Below are 24,330 nucleotides of genomic sequence, written 5' to 3'. Positions count from 1 at the left end.
ACACTCCATTTCTTCTCTCACTGCCTGTCGACATCTAGTGGAAGACGTATGAAGTGCATGTAAACTTTTAAATATCAAGGACTTTAATAGGCAGGCCCTAGAACAGTGCATCGATTTCAGATTTTCCACTTCCTGTCAGGAAGATTGCTGCAAAAGGAGTTCTGTTTTACTCACAGATATAATTCAAACGGTTTAAGAAACTAGAGAGTGTTTTCTATCCAATAGTAATAATAATATGCATATTGTACGAGCAAGAATTGAGTACGAGGCCGTTTAATTTGGGCACGATTTTCCCCCAAAGTGAAAACAGCGCCCTCTGTCCTCAACAGGTTAAGCCCATATAAGACATGTCTATGTCCTGGGGAATGTTCTTCTTACTTACAACGTCATTCTCATTAGCTTAACCGTCCCGCGGGGGGACACCGATCCCGTAAAACGTTGTTGACATCTATCATCCACCATGTGTTCTTAGAGAGTTCCTCAATGAGTTTGACACCTTGACAAGCTCATTGCCTGACGATGGCTCACCACTCTTCATACTTGGCGACTTCAACTTCCCTACGTTTCCCTTTATTCACTTCTTTCCAACTGTCTCATTCCCCTCCTTGCCTCTTTTGACCTCACCCTTTCCCAGTCCCCTCCCACTCACAAGGCAGGCAATACACTTGACCTCATCTTTACTAGAGGCTGTTCACCTACTAGTCTCATTGCACCCCCCCCCCCCTCCTCCTGGTCTCTAATCACTGTCACTACTTTGTTTCCTTTTCTGTCTCCCTTTCCTCCAACCCTAGCCACTCGGCACCTACCCAGATGGTCATGTGCCGTCGAAATCTCCATCTCCCACTACTCTTTCCTCTTCTATCATCTCTCCATTCTGCTAAATCCTTCTCCCTCCTGTCTCCTGATTCTGCCTCTTCAACCCTACTCTGCTCCTTTTCTGCATCCTGTGACTCACACTTTCTCTCGGCCGGCCTTTCCCTCCTGCTCCATGGCTGAGATACTCATTGCGAGCTTACAGAACAGGGCAGCGGCCGGCTGAGCAAACATTTTGGAATACTAAACTTCTGGAAGACTTATGACTTCTGTAACCATTAAAGCCTTGGTTTCATGCATGTTAACATTAGAAGCCTCCTCCCTAAGTTTGTTTAATTCACTGCTTTAGCTCACTCTGCCAAGCCAGATGTCCTAGCCGTGTCTGAATCCTGGCTTAGGAAGGCCACCAAAAATTCTGATATTTCCATCCCCAACTTCCAACATTTTCCGCCAAGATAGAACTGCCAAAGGGGGCGGAGTTGCAATCTACTGCAGGCTAGCCTGCAGAGTTCTGTCATGCTATCCAGGTCTGTGCCCAAACAGTTCGAGCTTAAGTGACCCCAAACTTTTGAACGGTAGTGTAAATAATGTACTTACATTCAGTAATCTTGCTCTGATTTGTGCTTCCTGAGGGTCCCAGAGGTAAAATGTAGCATAGTTTTGTTTGATAAAAGATGTGTGAAGGTTAGTGTATTTCCTGTAGGAAGCTAATTATCCATTGCTGGGAGTGTGTAAACAATTTATTACCATATCATTTTTGTATGTTCTCTATACTGTAGTTATGTACTTGAAAACGTATCAATTGACCAATTCGGCACATTTGGGCAGACTTGATAAAACATTTTGAACAGTAATGCAATATATTCTCCCACATTATTTTCGCATTTCCACAAACTTCAAAGTGTTTCCTTTCAAATGGTATCAAGAAAATGCATATCCTTGCTTTAGGTCCTGAGCTACAGGCAGTTAGATTTGAGGTGAAAATTGAAGAAAAAAAACGGTTCATCCTTTAAGCTTGAGTGGACAGGTGACAGTAACAGCATGGGATTCAAATGAGGAGATGGACAGGTGACAGTAACAGCATGGGATTCAAATGAGGAGATGGACAGGTGACAGTAACAGCATGGGATTCAAATGAGGAGATGGACAGGTGACAGTAACAGCATGGGATTCAAATGAGGAGATGGACAAGTGACAGTAACAGCATGGGATTCAAATGAGGAGATGGACAAGTGACAGTAACAGCATGGGATTCAAAAGAGGAGATGGACAGGTGACAGTAACAGCATGGGATTCAAATGAGGAGATGGACAAGTGACAGTAACAGCATGGGATTCAAATGAGGAGATGGACAAGTGACAGTAACAGCATGGGATTCAAATGAGGAGATGGACAAGTGACAGTAACAGCATGGGATTCAAATGAGGAGATGGACAAGTGACAGTAACAGCATGGGATTCAAAAGAGGAGATGGACAGGTGAGCGAGGGATAAAATACACTGTACAAAAATAAACGCAACATGCAACAATTTTCAAAGATTTTACAAATTTACAGTTCATATAAGGAAATCAGTCAATTTAAATGAATTAATTAGGCCCTAATCTATGGATTCCATATGACTGGGAATACAGATATGCATCTGTTGGTCACAGATACCTTAAAAAAAGGTAGATGCGTGGATCCAAAAAACAGTCAGTATCTGGTGTGACCACCATTTACCGCATGCAGCACATCTCCTTCACATAGAGTTGTTCAGGCTGTTGATTGTGGCCTGTGGAATGTTGTCCAACTCCTCTTCAATGGCTGTGCGAAGTTGTGGATATGCAGGCCATGTAAGAGCTGGGACATTTCCCGCGTTTCAGTGTACAGATCCTTGCGACATGGTGCCGTGCATTATAATGCTGAAGCATGAGGTGATGGCGGCGGATGAATGGCACAACAATGGGCCTCAGGATCTCATCACGGTATCTCTGTGCATTCAAATTGCCATCGATAAAATGCAATTGTGTTCGTTGTCTGTAGCTTATTCCTGCCCATACCATAATCCCACCGCCACCATGGGGCACTCTGTTCACAACATTAACACCAGAAAACTGCTCGCCCCCACAACGGCATGTCTGCCATCTGCCAGTACAGTTGAAGCCGAGATTCATCATTGAAGAGCACACTTCTCCAGCGTGCCAGTGGCCATCAAAGGTGAGCATTTGCCCACTGAAGTCGGTTACGACGCCGAACTGCAGTCAGGTCAAGACGACGACCACGCTGATGAGCTTCCTTGAGATGGTTTCTGACTGTTTGTGCAGAAATTCTTTGGTTGTGCAAACCCACAGTTTCATCAGCTATCTGAGGGTGCTGGTCTCAGACGATTGCCAGGTGAAAAAGCCATATGTGGAGGTCCTGGGTCGGCTTGATTACACGTGGTCTGCAGTTGTGAGGCCGGTTGGAAGTACTGACAAATTCTCAAAAACGACATTGGAGGCGGCTTATGGTAGAGAAATTAGCATTTAATTCTCTGGCAACATCTTTGGTGGACATTCCTGCAGTCAACATGCCAATTGCATGCTCCCTTAAAACTTGAGACATCTGTGGCATTGTGTTGTGTGACAAAACGGCCCATTTTAGAGTGGCCTTTTATTGTCCCCAGCACAAGGTGCATCTGTGTAATGATCATGCTGTTTAATCAGCTTATTGATATGCCACACCTGTTCTAAATAGAGTAAAAACTAATGGACAACTAGTCAAAGCTCAAACCCATTTTATTCACCCACTCGGTCAAACAGCTGCAAAGACAAAGACATGTTTCCACCAGCACAAGTATCTATAACCCCCTTTAGACAGAGTATTCTAATTTTCTCTAAACACTTCATCTTTGTTGCTAGGCAGGAAGTTAAGTGATGTGGGTAATAAACTGTTCCTTCTCCCTTCATGTGACCTGATCTCGGCCCCCATCCCTCACTAATCCACAGCTATCCAACCTCATCAGTGACCTCAGCCATGTGATTGCCTTTTCCCTTACTTAGTAACTTTTCAGGTCTCTACTTCTTATCCACCTTCCATTGACTCCACCATATACATTCCTTATACTGTACATGTACCTTTAACTTCTAGTATAGCAAGTATTTCAAATTACAACCACCACTCTCAAGTGAATGGATTATATTGGCAAAGGAGAAATGCTCACTAACAATGATGTAAACAAATTTGTGCCTAAAATTAGAGAGAAGTAAGCTTTTTGTGCATTTGGAACATTTCTGGGATCTTTTATTTCAGCTCATGAAACATGGGCCAACACTTTACATGTGTTTATATACAGTATATATACATATTTTTTTAAATACATTTTTATTCAAGTTTTACAAAATGTACATCAATGTAAGTACAAAGATTTTACTATATCCCAACCACACTCTCTCCCTCCATACAACACATCCACCCAACCCGACTAGTCCCTTCCCTACCTCTCCGCCCTACCTCAGTCCACCCACCTTGATTCCTTGGATAACATTATATTGATGACTGTACCTATTATGTAATGACTACTGGTAATGTCTACTGGGAAACCTGAAAGCATCTCATCAGAGGGGAGCCTCTGCAAGCCATTAAAGTATGATATAAATGGTTGCCATTTTCTAACAAAAGTATAATTGGAACCACTAAGAGAATTTAATATTCTCAAGCTTTAGGAAGAACATTACATTGTTGAGCCATTGAGAAGTAGAGGGGGGCTGAGCAGACTTCCACTAGAGAAGAATTCTATGTCGAGCTAATAAGGATGTACAAGCAACAATATCAGCATGTTTGGTGTCCAAGGGGAACAAGTCTTCTGGAATACCAAAGACAGCTATCAAGGGACAACACTGCAGGTTCATTTCAAGCACCTCAGATACAGTTTTAAAAATAGAATCCACGTTTTTTTTGTAGTTTAGAGCATTGAATAAACATGTGACTAAGGTCACATGGTGAGACATGACCTCTATCACACTCATCATTTACATTTGGAAATACAGTATATGTCAGACAATCTGGATTTGGAAAAATGCACCCTATGTAAAACCTTAAATTGTATGAGACCAAGACGAGCACAAGATGTAGTGGAGCGTACTCCATCATTCGCCTCATCCCACCACTCTTGTGTAAATTCAACGCCTATTTCCCATTCACAAGCAGATTTAATTTTGTTGGTGGAGTGTTTGTCCAATGACAAAATACACAGATAGATCTGAGAAATGACTGCTTTCTGTCGAGGTAATATAGTCAATATGCCATCCCAGGGTTGGCAAGGGTGTGGAGCAGGGAAGCCAGAAAATTGGGAGGATTCACTGTGTCAATGTGCCTCTAGGTGGCACCATGGAATATCTGGAGCATGCAACCAGAACAGCAATTTCTGAAAGTTGGCTGCCCAGAAATAGTATCAAAAGTTGGGTTGTGCCAGCCCTCCTGTCACGGCCGTCGAATGAAGAGGACCAAAGAGCAGCGTGGTGAGCGTACATATTCCTTTAGAAATGACGCAGACAAAAACAATAAACAATACAAACAACCGTGAAGCTTAAGGGCTATGTGCCACAAACAAAGTTAACTTCCCACAAAGAAAGGAGGGAAAAAGGCTACCTAAGTATGGTTCCCAATCAGAGACAACGATTAGACAGCTGTCCCTGATTGAGAACCATACCCGGCCAAAACATACAAATACAAAATCATAGAAAACAAAAACATAGAATGCCCACCCCAAATCACACCCTGACCAAACCAAATAGAGACATAAAAAAGCTCTCTAAGGTCAGGGCGTGACAGTATCCCCCCCCCCCCCCCTCCAAAGGTGCGGACTCCGGCCGCAAAACCTGAACCTATAGGGGAGGGTTTGGGTGGGTATCTATCCACGGTGGTGGCTCAGGTGCGGGACGCAGACTCCGCTCCACCACTGGCTCACCCCACTTTGGTGGCACCTCTGGTGCGGGGACCCTCGTCGCCGACCCCGGACTGGGGACCCTCGTTGTGGGCCCCGGACTGGGTACCCTCGCTGCGGGCCCCGGACTGGGCACCCTCGCTGCGGGCCCCGGACTGGGCACCCTCGTTGCGGGCCCCGGACTGGGAACCCTCGTCGCAGGCCCCGGACTGGAGACCGTCACTGGGGGTGACCTCTGGTGCGAGGACCCTCGTCGCCGACCCCGGACTGGGGACCCTCGTTGCGGGCCCCGGACTGGGCACCCTCGCTGCGGGTCCCGGACTGGGCACCCTCGCTGCGGGCCCCGGACTGGGCACCCTCGCTGCGGGCCCCGGACTGGGCACCCTTGCTGCTGGCCCCGGACTGGGAACCCTCGTCGCGGGCCCCGGACTGGAGACCGTCACTGGAGGCTCCGGACTGGAGGCCGTCGCTGGAGGCGCCGGACTGGAGGCCGTCGCTGGAGGCTCCGGACTGGGGGCCGTCGTTGGAGGCTCCGGACTGGAGGCCGTCGTTAGAGACTCCGGACTGGAGGCCGTCGTTAGAGACTCCGGACTGGAGGCCGTCGCTAGAGACTCCGGACTGGAGACCGTCGCTGAAAACTCCGGACTGGAGAACATCGCTGGAGGCTCCGGACTGGAGAACGTCGCTGGAGGCTCCGTACTTGAGAACGTCGCTGGAGGCTCCGTACTTGAGAACGTCGCTGGAGGCTCCGGACTGGAGAACGTCGCTGGAGGCTCCGGACTGGAGAACGTCGCTGTAAGCTCCGGACTGGGGACCTTCGTTGGAGGCCCTGGACTGGAGAATGTCGTTGGAGGCTCCGGACTGGAGGCTCCGGACTGGAGACCGTCGCAGGAGGCGCCGGACTGGAGGCCGTCGCTGCAGGCTCCGGACTGGAGGCCGTCGCTAGAGACTCCGGACTGGAGGCCGTCGCTGGAGACTCCGGACTGAAGACCGTCGCTGGAGACTCCGGACTGGAGAACGTCGCTGGAGGCTCCGGACTGGAGAACGTCGCTGGAGGCTCCGTACTTGAGAACGTCGCTGGAGGCTCCGGACTGGAGGCTGTCGCTGGAGGCTCTGGACTGGGGACCTTCGCTGGAGGCTCCGGACTGGGGACCTTCGCTGGAGGCTCCGGACTGGGGACCTTCGCTGGAGGCTCCGGACTGGGGACCTTCGCTGGAGGCTCCGGACTGGAGAATGTCGTTGGAGGCTTCGTGCCATGACTCCTCACTGGAGGCTTCGTGCCATGGATCATCACTGGAGGCTTCTTGCCATGGATCATCACTGGAGGCTTCGTGCCATGGATCATCACTGGAGGCTTCGTGCCATGGATCATCACTGCAGGCTTCGTGGCATGGGTCATCACTGGAGTGAGGAGACGTATGGGCAGTCTGGTACGTGGAGCTGCCACAGGGTTCACCAGGCTGGGGAGACATACAGGAGACCTGGTTATGGCAGCAGGCACAGGACTCACCAGGCTGGGGAGACATACAGGAGGCTTAGTTCTGGGCGCAGGCACAGGACTCACCAGGCTGGAGAGACATACAGGAGGCATTGTCCTTGGCAGAGGCACCGGATACACTGGGCCGTGGATGCGCACTGGAGGTCTCGAGCTTAGAGCTGGCACAACCCGTTCTGGCTGGATGCTCACCCTAACTCGGCAGATGCGGGGAGCTGGGATGTAGCGCACCGGGCTTTGAACGTGCACTGGAGACACCGTGTGCTCCACCGCATGACACGGTGCCTGACCAGTACTACGCTCGCCACGGTAAGCACGGGGAGTTGGCTCAGGTCTCCAACCTGACTCAGCCAAACTCCCCGGCTGCCTCTCGGGCTTCCTCGCTAACCATGTACTTCTCGCCGACTCCATTCTCCGGTATCCCTCCTCGCACTGCTCAATTGAGAACCATACCCGGCCAAAACATACAAATACAAAATCATAGAAAACAAAAACATAGAATGCCCACCCCAAATCACACCCTGGCCAAACCAAATAGAGACATAAAAAAGCTCTCTAAGGTCAGGGCGTGACACCTCCACTAAACATGCATCTCTAAAGTAAAGATCTACTGACTCTGGGTACCTTTCCTCCCCAGATAAATGTGGTAACAGCCTGACTCATTGACTTTAAAAAAACACTTTGGTAAAAACAATGGGATAGATTGAAATAGATAAAGGAATTTGGGTAAACTATTCATTTTTACAGCATTAATCCTTCCATTAAGTGATAGTGGTAAGCTACCCCATCTCTGAAAATCAGTTTTCGTTTGCGCAAGGGGAGCAAAGTTTGCAGAAAAAAGAGCATGTAATGAACGAGTTACGTTCACTCTAAGGTATTTGAAACCAGAGCGGCTAAGCTGAAAGGGCAAGTCTGTCTGCTGGAACTGTAGCGCTCAAAAGGGCAAGTCTGCCTTCTGGATTGATTGGGAAGCACTCACTTTTCTGGAGATTCAGCTTGTAACTGGAGAAGGTGCCAAAGTTCTCCAGAATAGAAAGGATAGAGGGTAAACAGGTTACCGGGTTATTTACATAGAGTAACAAATCATCTGCATATAATGATAACCTTTGTTCAACTCCTTTACACCTTGGAAAGAGGAGGATGCCCGTAAAGCTACTGAAAGGGGCTCAATTTGTGACAGCAAATAATAAAGGGGACAGTGGGCAGCCTTGGCGTGTCCCACATTCCAGGACAAAATAATCAGAACGGGTGTCATTGGTACAGCCACTGGCCTGGGGAGATGTATACAAGAGATGGATCCATGAGCTAAATTTGTCCCCAAATCCACATTTTTTAAGAACAGCAAATAGGTTCTCCCACTCAATTCTGTCGAATGCCTTCTTTGCATCTAGGAAGATTACCACCTCAGGGGAGTTGGAGAATTGTTTACAATAAATCATGTTAAACAGCGTCCGAATGTTAAAAAATGAATATATGTCCTTTATAATGCCGGTTTGTTCCTGTGATATGAGTCCTGGTAAGACTACTTCCAGACGCCTCGCTATCACCTTCGCCAGCACCTTTACATCCACATTAAGGAGACTTAGGGGCCTAAATGAAGACCAGGAAGTGGGGTCTTTCCCCTTCTTAAGGAGAAGCGCTATTGAAGCCTGTGTTAGGTATAAAATACACAATATAAAATATAAAAAGAAAACGTTCCTATCCTAACGCGGAGAGGCTCCATAGCCCCAGTAGTGAAATACATTTGAAAAGGCATTCACAAAACGGTAAAGAAGGTCAACAGATAACCAAAACACACACCCCATAACAGTGAAACGGAATTGTTCTGACTCAGGGAGTCTATAATCAGTGCAACACATACAATGTGTCTCAACCTGTTGGGGATGGGGGCGCTGTTTAGACTATTTATGCTAATTTGGCTAATTTTTGAAACGGCTTCCCACAAAATCCTTGATCGTACAATATGCATATTATTATTAGTATTGGATAGAAAACAGTCTATAGTTTCTATAGGAGTTGAAATTTTGTCTCTAAGTGGAACAGAGCCCATTCTACAGCAATTTCCCTGACATGGAGTCAGATTTGAGAAATGTTGGCCACTCTTCTGAAGTCAGTTAAAAGGGCACTGTCGTTGCTATGACTATACGGACACTTCTTACGTCTTCCCCTGGATGCCTTTACGTGATGACGATTCCAATGGGGTCGATTGCGCGTTCACAGGCCCTACAAATGAAAAAACCCTGAAGCTAGTCATTCTTTTGGAGCTGCGTCATGCGCCTAGAGGACATCGGCGCGCACCTGTTCCAAGCGTTAGTTTAGCCTGTTATATTTCTCCGGTCATCTTTTCACTCGTTATAGGAGTTAAAAACATCATAAGGTAGTTAATTTAAAGCGTTTTATAGCAATTTATATCCGTTTAGTGCGATTTTGGGACATTTATTTTTGCAACGATGTGAAAAGTTGGGCATGCTTTTCAGTTCATCCCGAACGCAGTTGACATTTCCACATGGCAAGAGGACAGCTTTCCACCAAAAGACGATTTCTCCCAAGAAAGGATCCTTTGCCCAAGATACTGATGGAAGAACAGCTCAAGGTAGGACATTTTTATTATGATAAATCGTGTTTCTGTCGAAACATTTTAGTGGCTTAGGACGCCATGTTTTTTGACGTAGCTTCGCTTGGCGCAAACTGTATTGAAAAGTAAGGATAAATTAAAAAATGTAATAACGCAATTGTATTAAGAATTAAATTGTCTATCAATCCCTGTCCACCCTATATTTTTTAGTCACGTTTATGAGTATTTATGTATAAGAGTAGATCACTGTCTAAGTGGCGCAAGGACTTTTTCTTTACCAGCTTGTCTACATTTCACATTGTCTAACCATGATTTTGGTGGCTAAATATAAACATTTTCGATCAAACTGTATATGCATGTTGTAATGTGATGTTACAGGAGTGTCATCGGAAGAATTCTGAGAAGGTTAGTGAAAAAATTAATATCTTTTGGCGATGTTGACTTTTATCGCTCACTTTGGCTAGAATCAATGCTGGGCTGCTAATTGCTATGTGCTAAGCTAATATAACGATTTATTGTGTTTTCGCTGTAAGACACTTAGAAAATCTGAAATATTGTCTGTATTCACAGGATCTGTGTCTTTCGATTCGTGTATGCTGTGTATTTTTACGAAATGTTTGATGATTAGTAGTTAGGTAAACACGTTGCTCATTGTAATTATTCTAGTCCATTTGTGACGGTGGGTGCAATTGTAAACTATGCCATATACCTGAAATATGCACTTTTTTCTAACAAAACCTATCCCATACCATAAATATGTTATCAGACTGTCATCTAATGAGTTTTTTTGTTGGTTAGGGGCTATAAATATCTTAGTTTAGCCGAATTGGTGATGGCTACTGGTGTTGGTGGACAAATAAAAGATGGTGGATTATGCTAATGTGTTTTTAGGTAATAGATGTACATCTTTACATATTGTGTCTTCCCTGTAAAACATTTTAAAAATCGGAAATGTTGACTGGATTCACAAGATCTGTGTCTTTCATTAGCTGTATTGGACTTTAATGTGTGAAAGTTAAATATTTAAAAAAAATATTTTTTTTGAATTTCGCGGCACTGGTTTTTCAGTGGGGGGGGGGGGGTGTGCCGCTAGCGCCACGCTGATCCTAGACAGGTTAAGGATTGCCAAATAAGTGTCCCACAGTATGTTACCCTGTTACAAAAAAGAAAAGAGGCTGAGTGTCTGTACACATACGAATGATCAATAGGGCGTAATAAAGTAGTGAAAAGTCCTTCAGTAAGTATCTAGACAAAAATAAAGAAAAAACAACAGAGCTAAGCTCTGCAAAAGCCTGGAATTGTAGCCATGCATTACTACATTAGCCATCTAGCCAAATAAAAAGGACCTCCCAAATGTGTAGCTTAAATGACAACCATACAAGACAGTATCAGTAATTTTTAATGGCAACAGGGAGAAAAAGAAGGCTATGCATGCTAGGCTGGCAAAAGAGTAGGTCATAGATCCAAGATACAACTCATAAGTGACTGTCGAACCAATGCTGGGCGTCCTCGTGGGAGTCGAATTGGAGCTCCCCCCCGGCATGTTCAATGTGCAGACGAGCAGGGAAGCGGAGTGAGAAATTCACTTTCTTCGCATGAAGTTTGCGTTTCACATCGAAGAATTTAGCTCTTTTCTTGGCGACATTCGAGCTGAGGTCAGGAAAGATGAACACCTTGCGTCTGCAGAAGTGTAGCTGGTCTCTGCCCCGCCTCTGGAGGATGCGCTCCAGGCTTGGAGTTGTCGTCTCCACCCGCTGGGGAGGGACCAATGCTGCTTGCAGCTTTCATTCTTGTTGTTGTAAACAGGGGCAGTGGCGTTTTAGAAGGGCAATGACATACTTTGTAATAGGAACCCAAAAAAATCACATTAACTCTTAACGTTAATGATCCCAATTTCATTTAAATGTTTTAATGTTTAAACGTTTAATGTTTAAACGTTCACACCCCTAGTCCATATAATCAGTGAAGAAAACCCAAAGACCAAAACTACTGCCGCTCATCATTTGACACATCCCATTCCATTCCGGCAGATTCTATGTCTACACGCAGAACCTGCCCACAGGAATTTAAGACGCAGACAACAACAAAATAGTGAGAATATAGACTCTATCGCTATTCTCCATGCACGCACGCACACACATGCCACAGCAGCAGGGCAGACTGTGCTCTGCATGTGTCTATCTGCTGAGAGCTAATTCAGGGGTCATTATCTAAATGTCAACCGGACAATGTTCCCCGTGGCTAGCAGAGGGCAATAGGGATCATGGACATACACACACATTCACAAATTGTGTGGTACTCACTGACTGAGCGGTCTTGATAGCTACAAAGCGGTGGTTTCCCTCCTTCCCACAGACGTAGCCAAAGGCTCGGTGGTCCGTGATGTCTTTAGCGATGTACGAGATCTCATGGACAGCATGGTGGTGCTGGAGGACCTGAGAGAGACAGAAACACAAAGTCATCACAGACAGAAGCATTGATCTAGAGATGAACAGATGAGAGGAAAGAGGAGAGGATGATCTGGCAGTAGTTCTATTCAGAGCTCAGGCAGCCCTCAGCAGGAAGTGGCCAGACAGAGGGATACAGTCCCACTATTCCCTATGAGCCTCTGTGTTGTGTTTCTGTGCCAGGCAGGAGGGAGGGATTAGACCTCTTCAACCCACACACACACACACACACACACACACACACACACACACACACACACACACACACACACACACACACACACACACACACACACACACACACACACACACACACACACACACACACACACACACACACACACACCTGCTACATTTAACAGTCTTTAGTTCCCCTACTCCCTCCAGTTTAGCCAGAGTGGTTTGTGCCAGGGAGGGATGGCTGTGCCCATGGCAGATGGCATTGGTTGTCCCAGTGAACCAGAGCTGGGACTGTGTGTCTGTGTGTGTGTGCGCGCGTGCTGCGTGTGCCTGCATGTGTGTGACAGTGTATGTCTGTGACAATGAGAGTCGCGTCTCTGCAGGCAGTCGAGTCGATCACTACATTTACTCCCTGGATGTGACACTACAGACAGAGGCAATCTCAGAACATAGCATGGAGCCCAAATACACACAGAGACGTGCATCTGTCAACCCCACACAGAGCTCTGACAGAGCTGACAGTACTACAGAGCACCCAGCAGCAGCTACAGTGGTACGAGAGGAGACAGTAACTCTGTGTGACTGATGTGTCCTATATTTATTAACTAGGCTGATGATTATCATTACTCCCATTGACTGATGTGACAATAATAAGACCCCCACCCCCAGCAGGAGAGGCCCTGTGATCACATGCAAGTACGCATGAACGCACACACACACATCCCATGCCTGTAGATTGGACATGGAACCCAGATGTCTTGTATTAGGCTGGGGCTGGAGAGGGGATGACATACACACACTTTTTATTTTTCTGTTAAAGGCCTCGCCCTCTCTCCACCCCTCCTGGGTGTTCCGTTCATCCGTGACAGAAAGAGAGAACACGAGCGTCCGCCCTCTGTGGGGACGGAGGAGAGATTGTTCCTTCGCTCCTCTCTTCAATCTCAAACAGCTCCTCCCTCCATGACCTTCCCTCCTCCATGAGAGAGGTCATCCATCCATCCATTCATCCAACCACCAATCCAGCTCATCTATCCATAGGGAGGGAGGACGGGATGGGGATGTAAGCAATATGTTTGCAGTGTGCGATGTTGAAAGGCAAGGCCACACACACACACACAAACACCTCTAGTGGCAGCCTAGCACATAAGATCACCACAAACAAAGCCCCCAGTAACCAGACACAAAGACACACACAGAGGAAGACAGACTGCGACGCTATTCTCTGCCAATCAGCCGATAAAGCAGGTCTGTATTCTGATCTACTGAGGTGGTTTCAATTAGGTCCTCCTGATTTCCCTTGGGACTCCTTAGAGCAGCCTCATTAACAGGTCCACCTGTCCCCTTGGAGCAATATCTTACACACACACACATATGCACACACATAAGCACACGCACGCACACACACACACACACACACACACACACACACACACACACACACACACACACACACACACACACACACACACACACACACACACACACACACACACACACACACTCTGAAACTTACCCCAGACTTCTCATCGAAGATCTTGATCCCTCCAAAGGAGACAGTTAGAAACACCTTCTGTTTGTGGTCTCCTTTCGACCGCCCTGCCGCTGCTATACCCTACAGAACACACACACAACAGGGTTATAGACACATATACACACATTACTGACTTTAGATGGAGAAGAACAGGGAAGTACTTCCGAGAGAGATGGCCGCCTCACTTCGTGTTCCATATTACTGCATGGTCGGAACTAGAAGCACAAGCATTTCGCTACACTCACATTAACATCTGCTAACCATGTGTATGTGACAAATAAAATTTGATTTGATTCGGAAGAGGAGGACAGATCGGAAATGTCTGTCTGTCTGTCTGTCTGTCTGTCTGTCTGTCTGTCTGTCTGTCTGTCTGTCTGTCTGTCTGTCTGTCTGTCTGTCTGTCTGTCTGTCTGTCTGTGTGTGTGTGTGTGTGTGTGTGTGTGTGTGTGTGTGTGTGTGTGTGTGTGTGTGTGTGTGTGTGTGTGTGTGTGTGTGTGTGTGTGTGTGTGTGTGTGTGTGTGTGTGTGTGTGTGTGCGCGTGTGTGGATGGCTGGATTTTCTGTCTGGATGAGCAAAGAGGGAAACGGTTTGATCAATGTACCATCTACCTCTGCTCTTTACCCCTGTCCTCATCCTTCTCCCTCGCCCATCAACCCTAGCCTCTATCTCCTTTCTCCGCACCCCTCTCATTTTTCACCCCATCCTGCCCTTGCACAATTACCCAGTATGTAATGGAGATAGGAGCCAAAATCCTCCTCCTCACTGCTTCTCTCGCCCATCTTCATCCTCCCCCCTCATTCCCTGGCCTCAGGGTCAAACACACACAGTCACCTTGAGCTTCATCATGGAGTCTTGACAGAGTTTGTCTCCGCGTGCAGCGGTGACTTCGTCCAGACCGATAAGTTTGGCCTTGTAGTGAACGCCATCCCCCTTAAACCGCCTGATCAACCCGGCCTCGCTACGATCCTGCCCTGAGAGAGACAGAGACACACAGGGTCAGTACAGTACACACACATGACCATACACACACACACGCACCTCCTATTATGATCCAGCTGTAAAGAGAGTATTAGTACACTGTCAAGAACAAGAAAGCCACACAGTATTCTGCTGTCATTTGATTGGCAAATGGCTTCAGTATTCCTCTCATTCTCAAATACAGACACAAATACACTGCTAGGTCAACATGCTGCAGTGCATCTCTTCGTCCCCAATTCAACCTCTCTTTCTCCCATTCTCTCTCTTCCTCCCCATTCTATTGAATGATGGCATGACATTTTGTTTTTATCTCCTCTCTCTGTTTCCCCTCTCTCCACATGCTCTTTATTGTCTCTGTGTGTGTATTGAATGTGTGTATGTGTGTGTGTGTTGTCCTTGCTCCTTTCTCTATGTTATCTTCTGTGTTGAGTAGAGTACTCCTCTCAGACAATAGAGAGGGAGAGAGGAGGAGAGTGAGAGAGAGAGAAAGATCCTCAGGGCATGAGTGTTTAGACTGATCTCTCTTTCAGCTGTCTCTGGACCTTTACCCTGTTCCATCACCCTGAGATTAGAAGCACCACCCACATACGACAGGCAGGCAGGAAGCATTGGGACCAGGGACCGGCATTGGGACCGTGCTTCTACACCTGCATTGCTTGCTGTTTGGGGTTTTAGGCTGGGTTTCTGTACAGCACTTCGAGATATTAGCTGATGTACGAAGGGCTATATAAAATAAACTTGATTTGATTTGATTTAGGGGTTAAGTGTCTTGCTGAAGAGAACAACGGCAGTAAGTACTGAGGTACTGATGACAGAAGCCCTTCAGCCCTGTGAGTCGAACCGCCAATCCTTTAGTTGCTCTGTAACCTCTAAGCTACCTGACACCCATAGCAGTATTTAATCCTGCTTTTTTCGGCCACTATGACTGGCTGTCACTTACAGACTAACAGAACATACAGTGCCTAGAAAAAGTATTTGCCCCTTTTCTAATTTTCTCTACTTTTGCATTTTGTTTTATTGCTGAATGTTATCAAATCTTCAACCACAATCTAATATTAAATAAAGGGGACCTGATTGGACAAATAACACAATTTAATACTTATTTCATTTATTTAATAAACAAAGTTATGCAACACCCAATATCTCCATGTGAAAAAGTAATTTCCCCCTAACACTCAATAACTGGTTGTGCCACCTTTAGCTACAATGACTCCAACCAAACACTTCCTGTAGTTGTTGATCAGTCTCTCACGTCGCTGTGGAGGAATTCTGGCCCACTCTTCCATGCAGAACTGCTTTAACTCAGTATCATTTGTGGGTTTTCAAGCATGAACTGCTTGTTTCAAGTCCTGCCACATGTCAATTGGGACTAGGTCGGACTTTGACTAGGCCATTCCAAAAATTCAAATGTGTTGTTTTTTAGCCATTTTCATGTAGACTTGATTGTGTGTTTTGGATCATTGTCTTGCTGCATGACCCAGCTGCGCTTCAGCTTCAGCTCACAGACGGATGGCCTGACATTTTCCTGTAGAATTCTCTGATACAGAGCAGAATTCATGGTTCCTTATATTAAGGCAAGTCGTCCAGGTCCTGAGGCAGCAAAGCATCCCCAAACCACTGGAATGCAGTGCTTGGTTTTCACCAGGCAAAATGGGACCCATGTCATCCAAAAAGTTATACTTTTGAATAATCTGTCCATAGGACATTCTTCCAAGAGTCTTGATGATCATCCAGCTGCTTCCAGGTGCTTTTTTGGCAAACTGAGTCAACATTTTGGACGACATGGGTCCCATTATTCCTGGTGAAAACCAAGCACTACATTCCACAGTCAGAATCTCAGGATCCCTTTATCTTGTCATTGAAAAGAAGAAGTTGTTCTTAACTGACTTGCCTAGTTAAATAAAGAGAAAATCAGAAAGGGGACAAATGCTTTTTCAGGGCACTGTATAGGCATGCTTCCAAGTACTCAAACACACACACACATGACACCCCCACTTTCCTTTAGAATGTCTCCCCGGCATGTGAGCGACATGAAATGCCAAGAGTGACAGAGAGAGTGTGAGAGAAAGGGGGGGGTAGGGAAAGGTAGACAGAAAGAGTGTGAGAGAAAGGGGGAGGTAGGGAGAGGTAGACAGAGAGAGTGTGAGAGAAAGGGGGAGGTAGGGAGAGGTAGACAGAGAGAGTGTGAGAGAAAGGGGGAGGTAACCCACCCACCCACAAACTGGGCACTAACCCCGCCCACGCACTCGACTCTACCCCTACACACGAACTAGACTCTACCCACCCGTCCCCCCCACACACACACACACACTGGACTTTACCCACACACACGACTCTAACCACATACACACTGGACTCTATACACACACACACACACACACACACACACACACACACACACACACACACACACACACACACACACACACACACACACACACACACACACACACACACACACACACACACAATGGACGCTACCCAAACACACAAAAACTGGACTCTACCCAGCCACACACACTACACACTGGATTCAACCAGCCAACCCACACACACACACACACACACACACACACACACACACACACACACACACACACACACACTGGACATTACCCACCCACACACACACACACTGGACACTACACCCATAGACACACACCCACACTGGACTTTACCTTCACACACACACACACACACACACACACACACACACTGGACGCTACCCACACACACACACTGGACTCTACCTACACACACACACACACACACACACACTGGACGCTACCCACACACACACACTGGACACTACCCAGACACACGCACTGCACTCTACACACCCACACACACTGGACTCGACCCACCCCCCAACACACACTGGACTCTACCCACACACAGACTGGACTCTACCCCACACACAAACACACTGGACTCTACCCACCCACACACACACTGGACACTAACCCACCCACCCACACTGGACTCTACCCCCCCCCCCCCACACACACACACACACTGGATTCTACCCACCCACCCACCCACACATTGAACACTAACCCACCCACCCAAAAACTGGGCTCTAACCCCACCCACGCACTCGACTCTACCCCTACACACGAACTGGACTCTACCCACCCCAAAACCGGACTCTACCTACACACACACTGGACAACCCCCCCCCCCCCCCCCCACACACACACACTGTAATTTACCCACACACACGACTCTACCCACATACACACTGGACTCTATACACACACACACACACACACACATTCAACCAGCCCACCCACCCACCCACCCACCCACACACACACAAACACAAACACACACACACACACACACACACACACACACACACACACACACACACACACACACACACACACACTGGACATTACCCACCCACACACACACACACACACTGGACTCTACCCACCCACCCACACACACACACTGGACTCCAGCCACACACACACTGGACGCTACGCCCATAGACACACACCCACACTGGACTTTACCTTCAGACACACACACATACACACACTGGACTCTACCCACAAACACACACACACACGACTCTACCCACATACACACTGGACTCTACCCCCCCCCCACACACACACACTGGCGCCAAACACACTACACTCTACCCACCCACACACACTGGACTCTACCAACCCACCCACACACACACACACACTGGATATTACCCACCCGCCCACACACACACACACACTGTACACTACCCACACACACTTGACTCTACCTACACAAACTGGACTCTACCCACACACACACTGGATTCTACCCACACACATACGACTCTACCCACACACACACTGGACTCTACCCACACACACACATACGCACACACACACTGGACTCTACCCACACACACACATACACACACACACACACACACACTGGACGCTACCCACACACACACACACTGGACTCTACCCACACACACACATACACACACACACACACACTGGACGCTACCCACACACACACACACTGGACTCTACCCCCCCCCACACACACACACACACTGGATTCTACCCACCCACCCACCCACCCACACATTGAACACTAACCCACCCACCCACAAACTGGGCTCTAACCCCACCCACGCACTCGACTCTACCCCTACACACGAACTGGACTCTACCTACACACACACTGGACAATACCCCCCCCCCCCCCCCCCCACACACACACACTGGAATTTACCCACACACACGACTCTACCCACATACACACTGGACTCTACCCCCCCCACACACACACACACTGGCGCCAACCACACTACACTTTACCCACCCACACACACTGGACTCTACCAACCCACCCACACACACACACACACTGGGCATTACCCACCCACCCACACACACACACACACTGTACACTACCCACGCACACTTGACTCTACCTACACACACTGGACTCTACCCACACACACACTGGACTCTACCCACACACATCCGACTCTACCCACACACACACTGGACTCTACCCACACACACACATACGCACACACACACTGGACTCTACCCACACACACACACACACACACACACACACTGGACGCTACCCACACACACACACACTGGACTCTACCTACACACACACACACACACACACACACACACACACACACACACACACACACACACACACACACACACACACTGGACGCTACCCACACACACACACTGGACTCTACCTACACACACACACACACACACACACACACACACACACACACACACACACACACACACACACACACACACACACACACACACACACACACACACACACACACACACACACACACACACACTGGACGCTACCCAGACACACGCACTGCACTCTACACACCCACACACACTGGACTCGACCCACCCCCCAACACACACTGGACTCTACCCACCCACCCACACACACACACCGTACACTAACCCACCCACCCACACTGGACTCTACCCCCCCCCCCCCGCCCACACACACACACACACTGGATTCTACCCACCCACCCACCCACACATTGAACACTAACCCACCCACCCACAAACTGGGCTCTAACCCCACCCACGCACTCGACTCTACCCCAACACACGAACTGGACTCTACCCACCCCCACACCGGACTCTACCCACATACACACTGGACTCTACCCCCCCACACACACACACACTGGCGCCAACCACACTACACTCTACCAACCCACCCACACACACACACACTGGGCATTACCCACCCACCCACACACACACACACACACTGTACACTACCCACACACACTTGACTCTACCTACACACACTGGACTCTTACCCCCCCAAACAGACACTGGACTCTTACCCCCCCCCCCCCCCACACACACTGGACTCTACCCACACACATACGACTCTACCCACACACACACTGGACTCTACCCACACACACACATACGACTCTACCCACACACACACTGGACTCTACCCACACATATACGACTCTACCCACACACACACTGGACTCTACCCACACACATACGACTCTACCCACACACACACTGGACTCTACCCACACACATACGACTCTACCCACACACACACTGGACTCTACCCACACACATACGACTCTACCCACACACACACTGGGAATCTACCCACACACATACGACTCTACCCACATACACACTGGACTCTACCCCCCCACACACACACACACTGGCGCCAACCACACTACACTCTACCAACCCACCCACACACACACACACTGGGCACTACCCACCCACCCACACACACACACACACTGTACACTACCCACACACACTTGACTCTACCTACACACACTGGACTCTTACCCCCCCAAACACACACTGGACTCTTACCCCCCCCCCCCCACACACACACTGGACTCTACCCACACACATACGACTCTACCCACACACACACTGGACTCTACCCACACACACACATACGACTCTACCCACACACACACTGGGAATCTACCCACACACATACGACTCTACCCACACACACACTGGACTCTACCCACACACACACATACGCACACACACACTGGACTCTACCTACACACACACACACACACACACACACACACACACACACACACATACGACTCTACCTACACACACACACATACATACAACTCTACCCACACACACACTGGACTCTACCTACACACACACACAAACTGTACTCTACCCACACACACACACACACACACACACACACACACACACACACACACACACACACACACACACACACACACACACAAACACACACACACACACACTGGACATTACCCACCCACACACACACACACTGGACTCTACCCACCCACCCACACCCACACACTGGACTCCAGCCACACACACACTGGACGCTACGCCCATAGACACACACCCACACTGGACTTTACCTTCAGACACACACACATACACACACTGGACTCTACCCACAAACACACACACACACGACTCTACCCACATACACACTGGACTCTACCCCCCCACACACACACACACACTGGCGCCAACCACACTACACTCTACCCACATACACACTGGACTCTACCCCCCCACACACACACACACTGGCGCCAACCACACTACACTCTACCCACCCACACACACTGGACTCGACCCACCCCCCAACACACACTGGACTCTACCCACACACAGACTGGACTCTACCCCACACACAAACACACTGGACTCTACCCACACACACACACTGGACACTACCCAGACACACCTACTGCACTCTACACACCCACACACACTGGACTCGACCCACCCCCCAACACACACTGGACTCTACCCACACACACACACACACTGTGGATTCTACCCACCCACCCACCCACCCACCCACCCACACATTGAACACTAACCCACCCACCAACAAACTGGGCTCTAACCCCACCCACGCACTCGACTCTACCCCTACACACGAACTGGACTCTACCCACCCCCACACCGGACTCTACCTACACACACACTGGACAATACCCCCCCCCCCCCCCACACACACACACACACACACTGGAATTTACCCACACACACTACTCTACCCACATACACACTGGACTCTATACACACACACACACACACATTCAACCAGCCCACCCACCCACCCACACACACACTGGACATTACCCACCCACACACACACACACTGGACTCTACCCACCCACCCACACACATACACTGGACTCCAGCCACACACACACTGGACGCTACGCCCATAGACACACACCCACACTGGACTTTACCTTCAGACACACACACATACACACACTGGACTCTACCCACAAACACACACACACACAACTCTACCCACATACACACTGGACTCTACCCCCCCACACACACACACACACTGGCGCCAACCACACTACACTCTACCCACCCACACACACTGGACTCTACCAACCCACCCACACACACACACACACTGGGCATTACCCAACCACCCACACACCAACACACTGTACACTACTCACACACACTTGACTCTACCTACACACACTGGACTCTTACCCCCCCCCCCCCCCCCCACACACACACACTGGACTCTACCCACACACATACGACTCTACCCAAACACACACTGGGACTCTACCCACACACATACGACTCTACCCACACACACACTGGACTCTACCCACACACACACATACGCTCACACACACTGGACTCTACCTACACACACACACACACACACACACACACACTGGACGCTACCCACACACACACACTGGACTCTACCTACACACACACACACACACACACAAACACACACACACACACACACACACTGGACGCTACCCACACACACACACTGGACACTACCCAGACACACGCACTGCACTCTACACACCCACACACACTGGACTCGACCCACCCCCCAACACACACTGGACTCTACCCACACACAGACTGGACTCTACCCCACACACAAACACACAGGACTCTACCCACATACACACTGGACTCTACCCCCCCACACACACACACACACTGGCGCCAACCACACTACACTCTACCCACATACACACTGGACTCTACCCCCCCACACACACACACACTGGCGCCAACCACACTACACTCTACCCACCCACACACACTGGACTCGACCCACCCCCCAACACACACTGGACTCTACCCACACACAGACTGGACTCTACCCCACACACAAACACACTGGACTCTACCCACACACACACACTGGACACTACCCAGACACACCTACTGCACTCTACACACCCACACACACTGGACTCGACCCACCCCCCAACACACACTGGACTCTACCCACACACACACACACACTGTGGATTCTACCCACCCACCCACCCACCCACCCACCCACACATTGAACACTAACCCACCCACCAACAAACTGGGCTCTAACCCCACCCACGCACTCGACTCTACCCCTACACACGAACTGGACTCTACCCACCCCCACACCGGACTCTACCTACACACACACTGGACAATACCCCCCCCCCCCCCCACACACACACACACACACACTGGAATTTACCCACACACACTACTCTACCCACATACACACTGGACTCTATACACACACACACACACACATTCAACCAGCCCACCCACCCACCCACACACACACTGGACATTACCCACCCACACACACACACACTGGACTCTACCCACCCACCCACACACATACACTGGACTCCAGCCACACACACACTGGACGCTACGCCCATAGACACACACCCACACTGGACTTTACCTTCAGACACACACACATACACACACTGGACTCTACCCACAAACACACACACACACAACTCTACCCACATACACACTGGACTCTACCCCCCCACACACACACACACACTGGCGCCAACCACACTACACTCTACCCACCCACACACACTGGACTCTACCAACCCACCCACACACACACACACACTGGGCATTACCCAACCACCCACACACCAACACACTGTACACTACTCACACACACTTGACTCTACCTACACACACTGGACTCTTACCCCCCCCCCCCCCCCCACACACACACACTGGACTCTACCCACACACATACGACTCTACCCAAACACACACTGGGACTCTACCCACACACATACGACTCTACCCACACACACACTGGACTCTACCCACACACACACATACGCTCACACACACTGGACTCTACCTACACACACACACACACACACACACACACACTGGACGCTACCCACACACACACACTGGACTCTACCTACACACACACACACACACACACAAACACACACACACACACACACACACTGGACGCTACCCACACACACACACTGGACACTACCCAGACACACGCACTGCACTCTACACACCCACACA

The 24,330-nt window shown here is 48.9% G+C and overlaps 1 protein-coding gene across 9 annotated transcripts in view; it reads right to left on the bottom strand.

Annotated features, from left to right (window-relative positions):
• The window catches only part of LOC129869636 (disabled homolog 1-like), a 116,840-nt gene that overhangs the window by 35,135 nt on the left and 57,375 nt on the right, over positions 1-24,330 (bottom strand). For all 9 annotated transcript variants that reach the window (XR_008761998.1, XR_008761999.1, XM_055944232.1 and 6 more), the window contains exons 3-5: positions 14,777-14,916; positions 13,928-14,026; positions 12,091-12,222 (exon numbers count right to left, since the gene is read on the bottom strand). Coding sequence is in view for 7 of the 9 variants with exons in the window: in XM_055944232.1 (XP_055800207.1) it covers positions 12,091-12,222; positions 13,928-14,026; positions 14,777-14,916 (371 nt within the window). In the remaining 2 variants the exon portion in view is untranslated. The remainder of the gene's footprint in view (positions 1-12,090; positions 12,223-13,927; positions 14,027-14,776; positions 14,917-24,330) is intronic.

Source organism: Salvelinus fontinalis, chromosome 14 (assembly GCF_029448725.1).
Source record: "Salvelinus fontinalis isolate EN_2023a chromosome 14, ASM2944872v1, whole genome shotgun sequence".
Lineage (NCBI taxonomy): Eukaryota > Metazoa > Chordata > Actinopteri > Salmoniformes > Salmonidae > Salvelinus > Salvelinus fontinalis.
The sequence above is the reverse complement of the archived record's forward strand: the minus strand, read 5'-3'. Positions and strand labels throughout refer to the sequence as shown.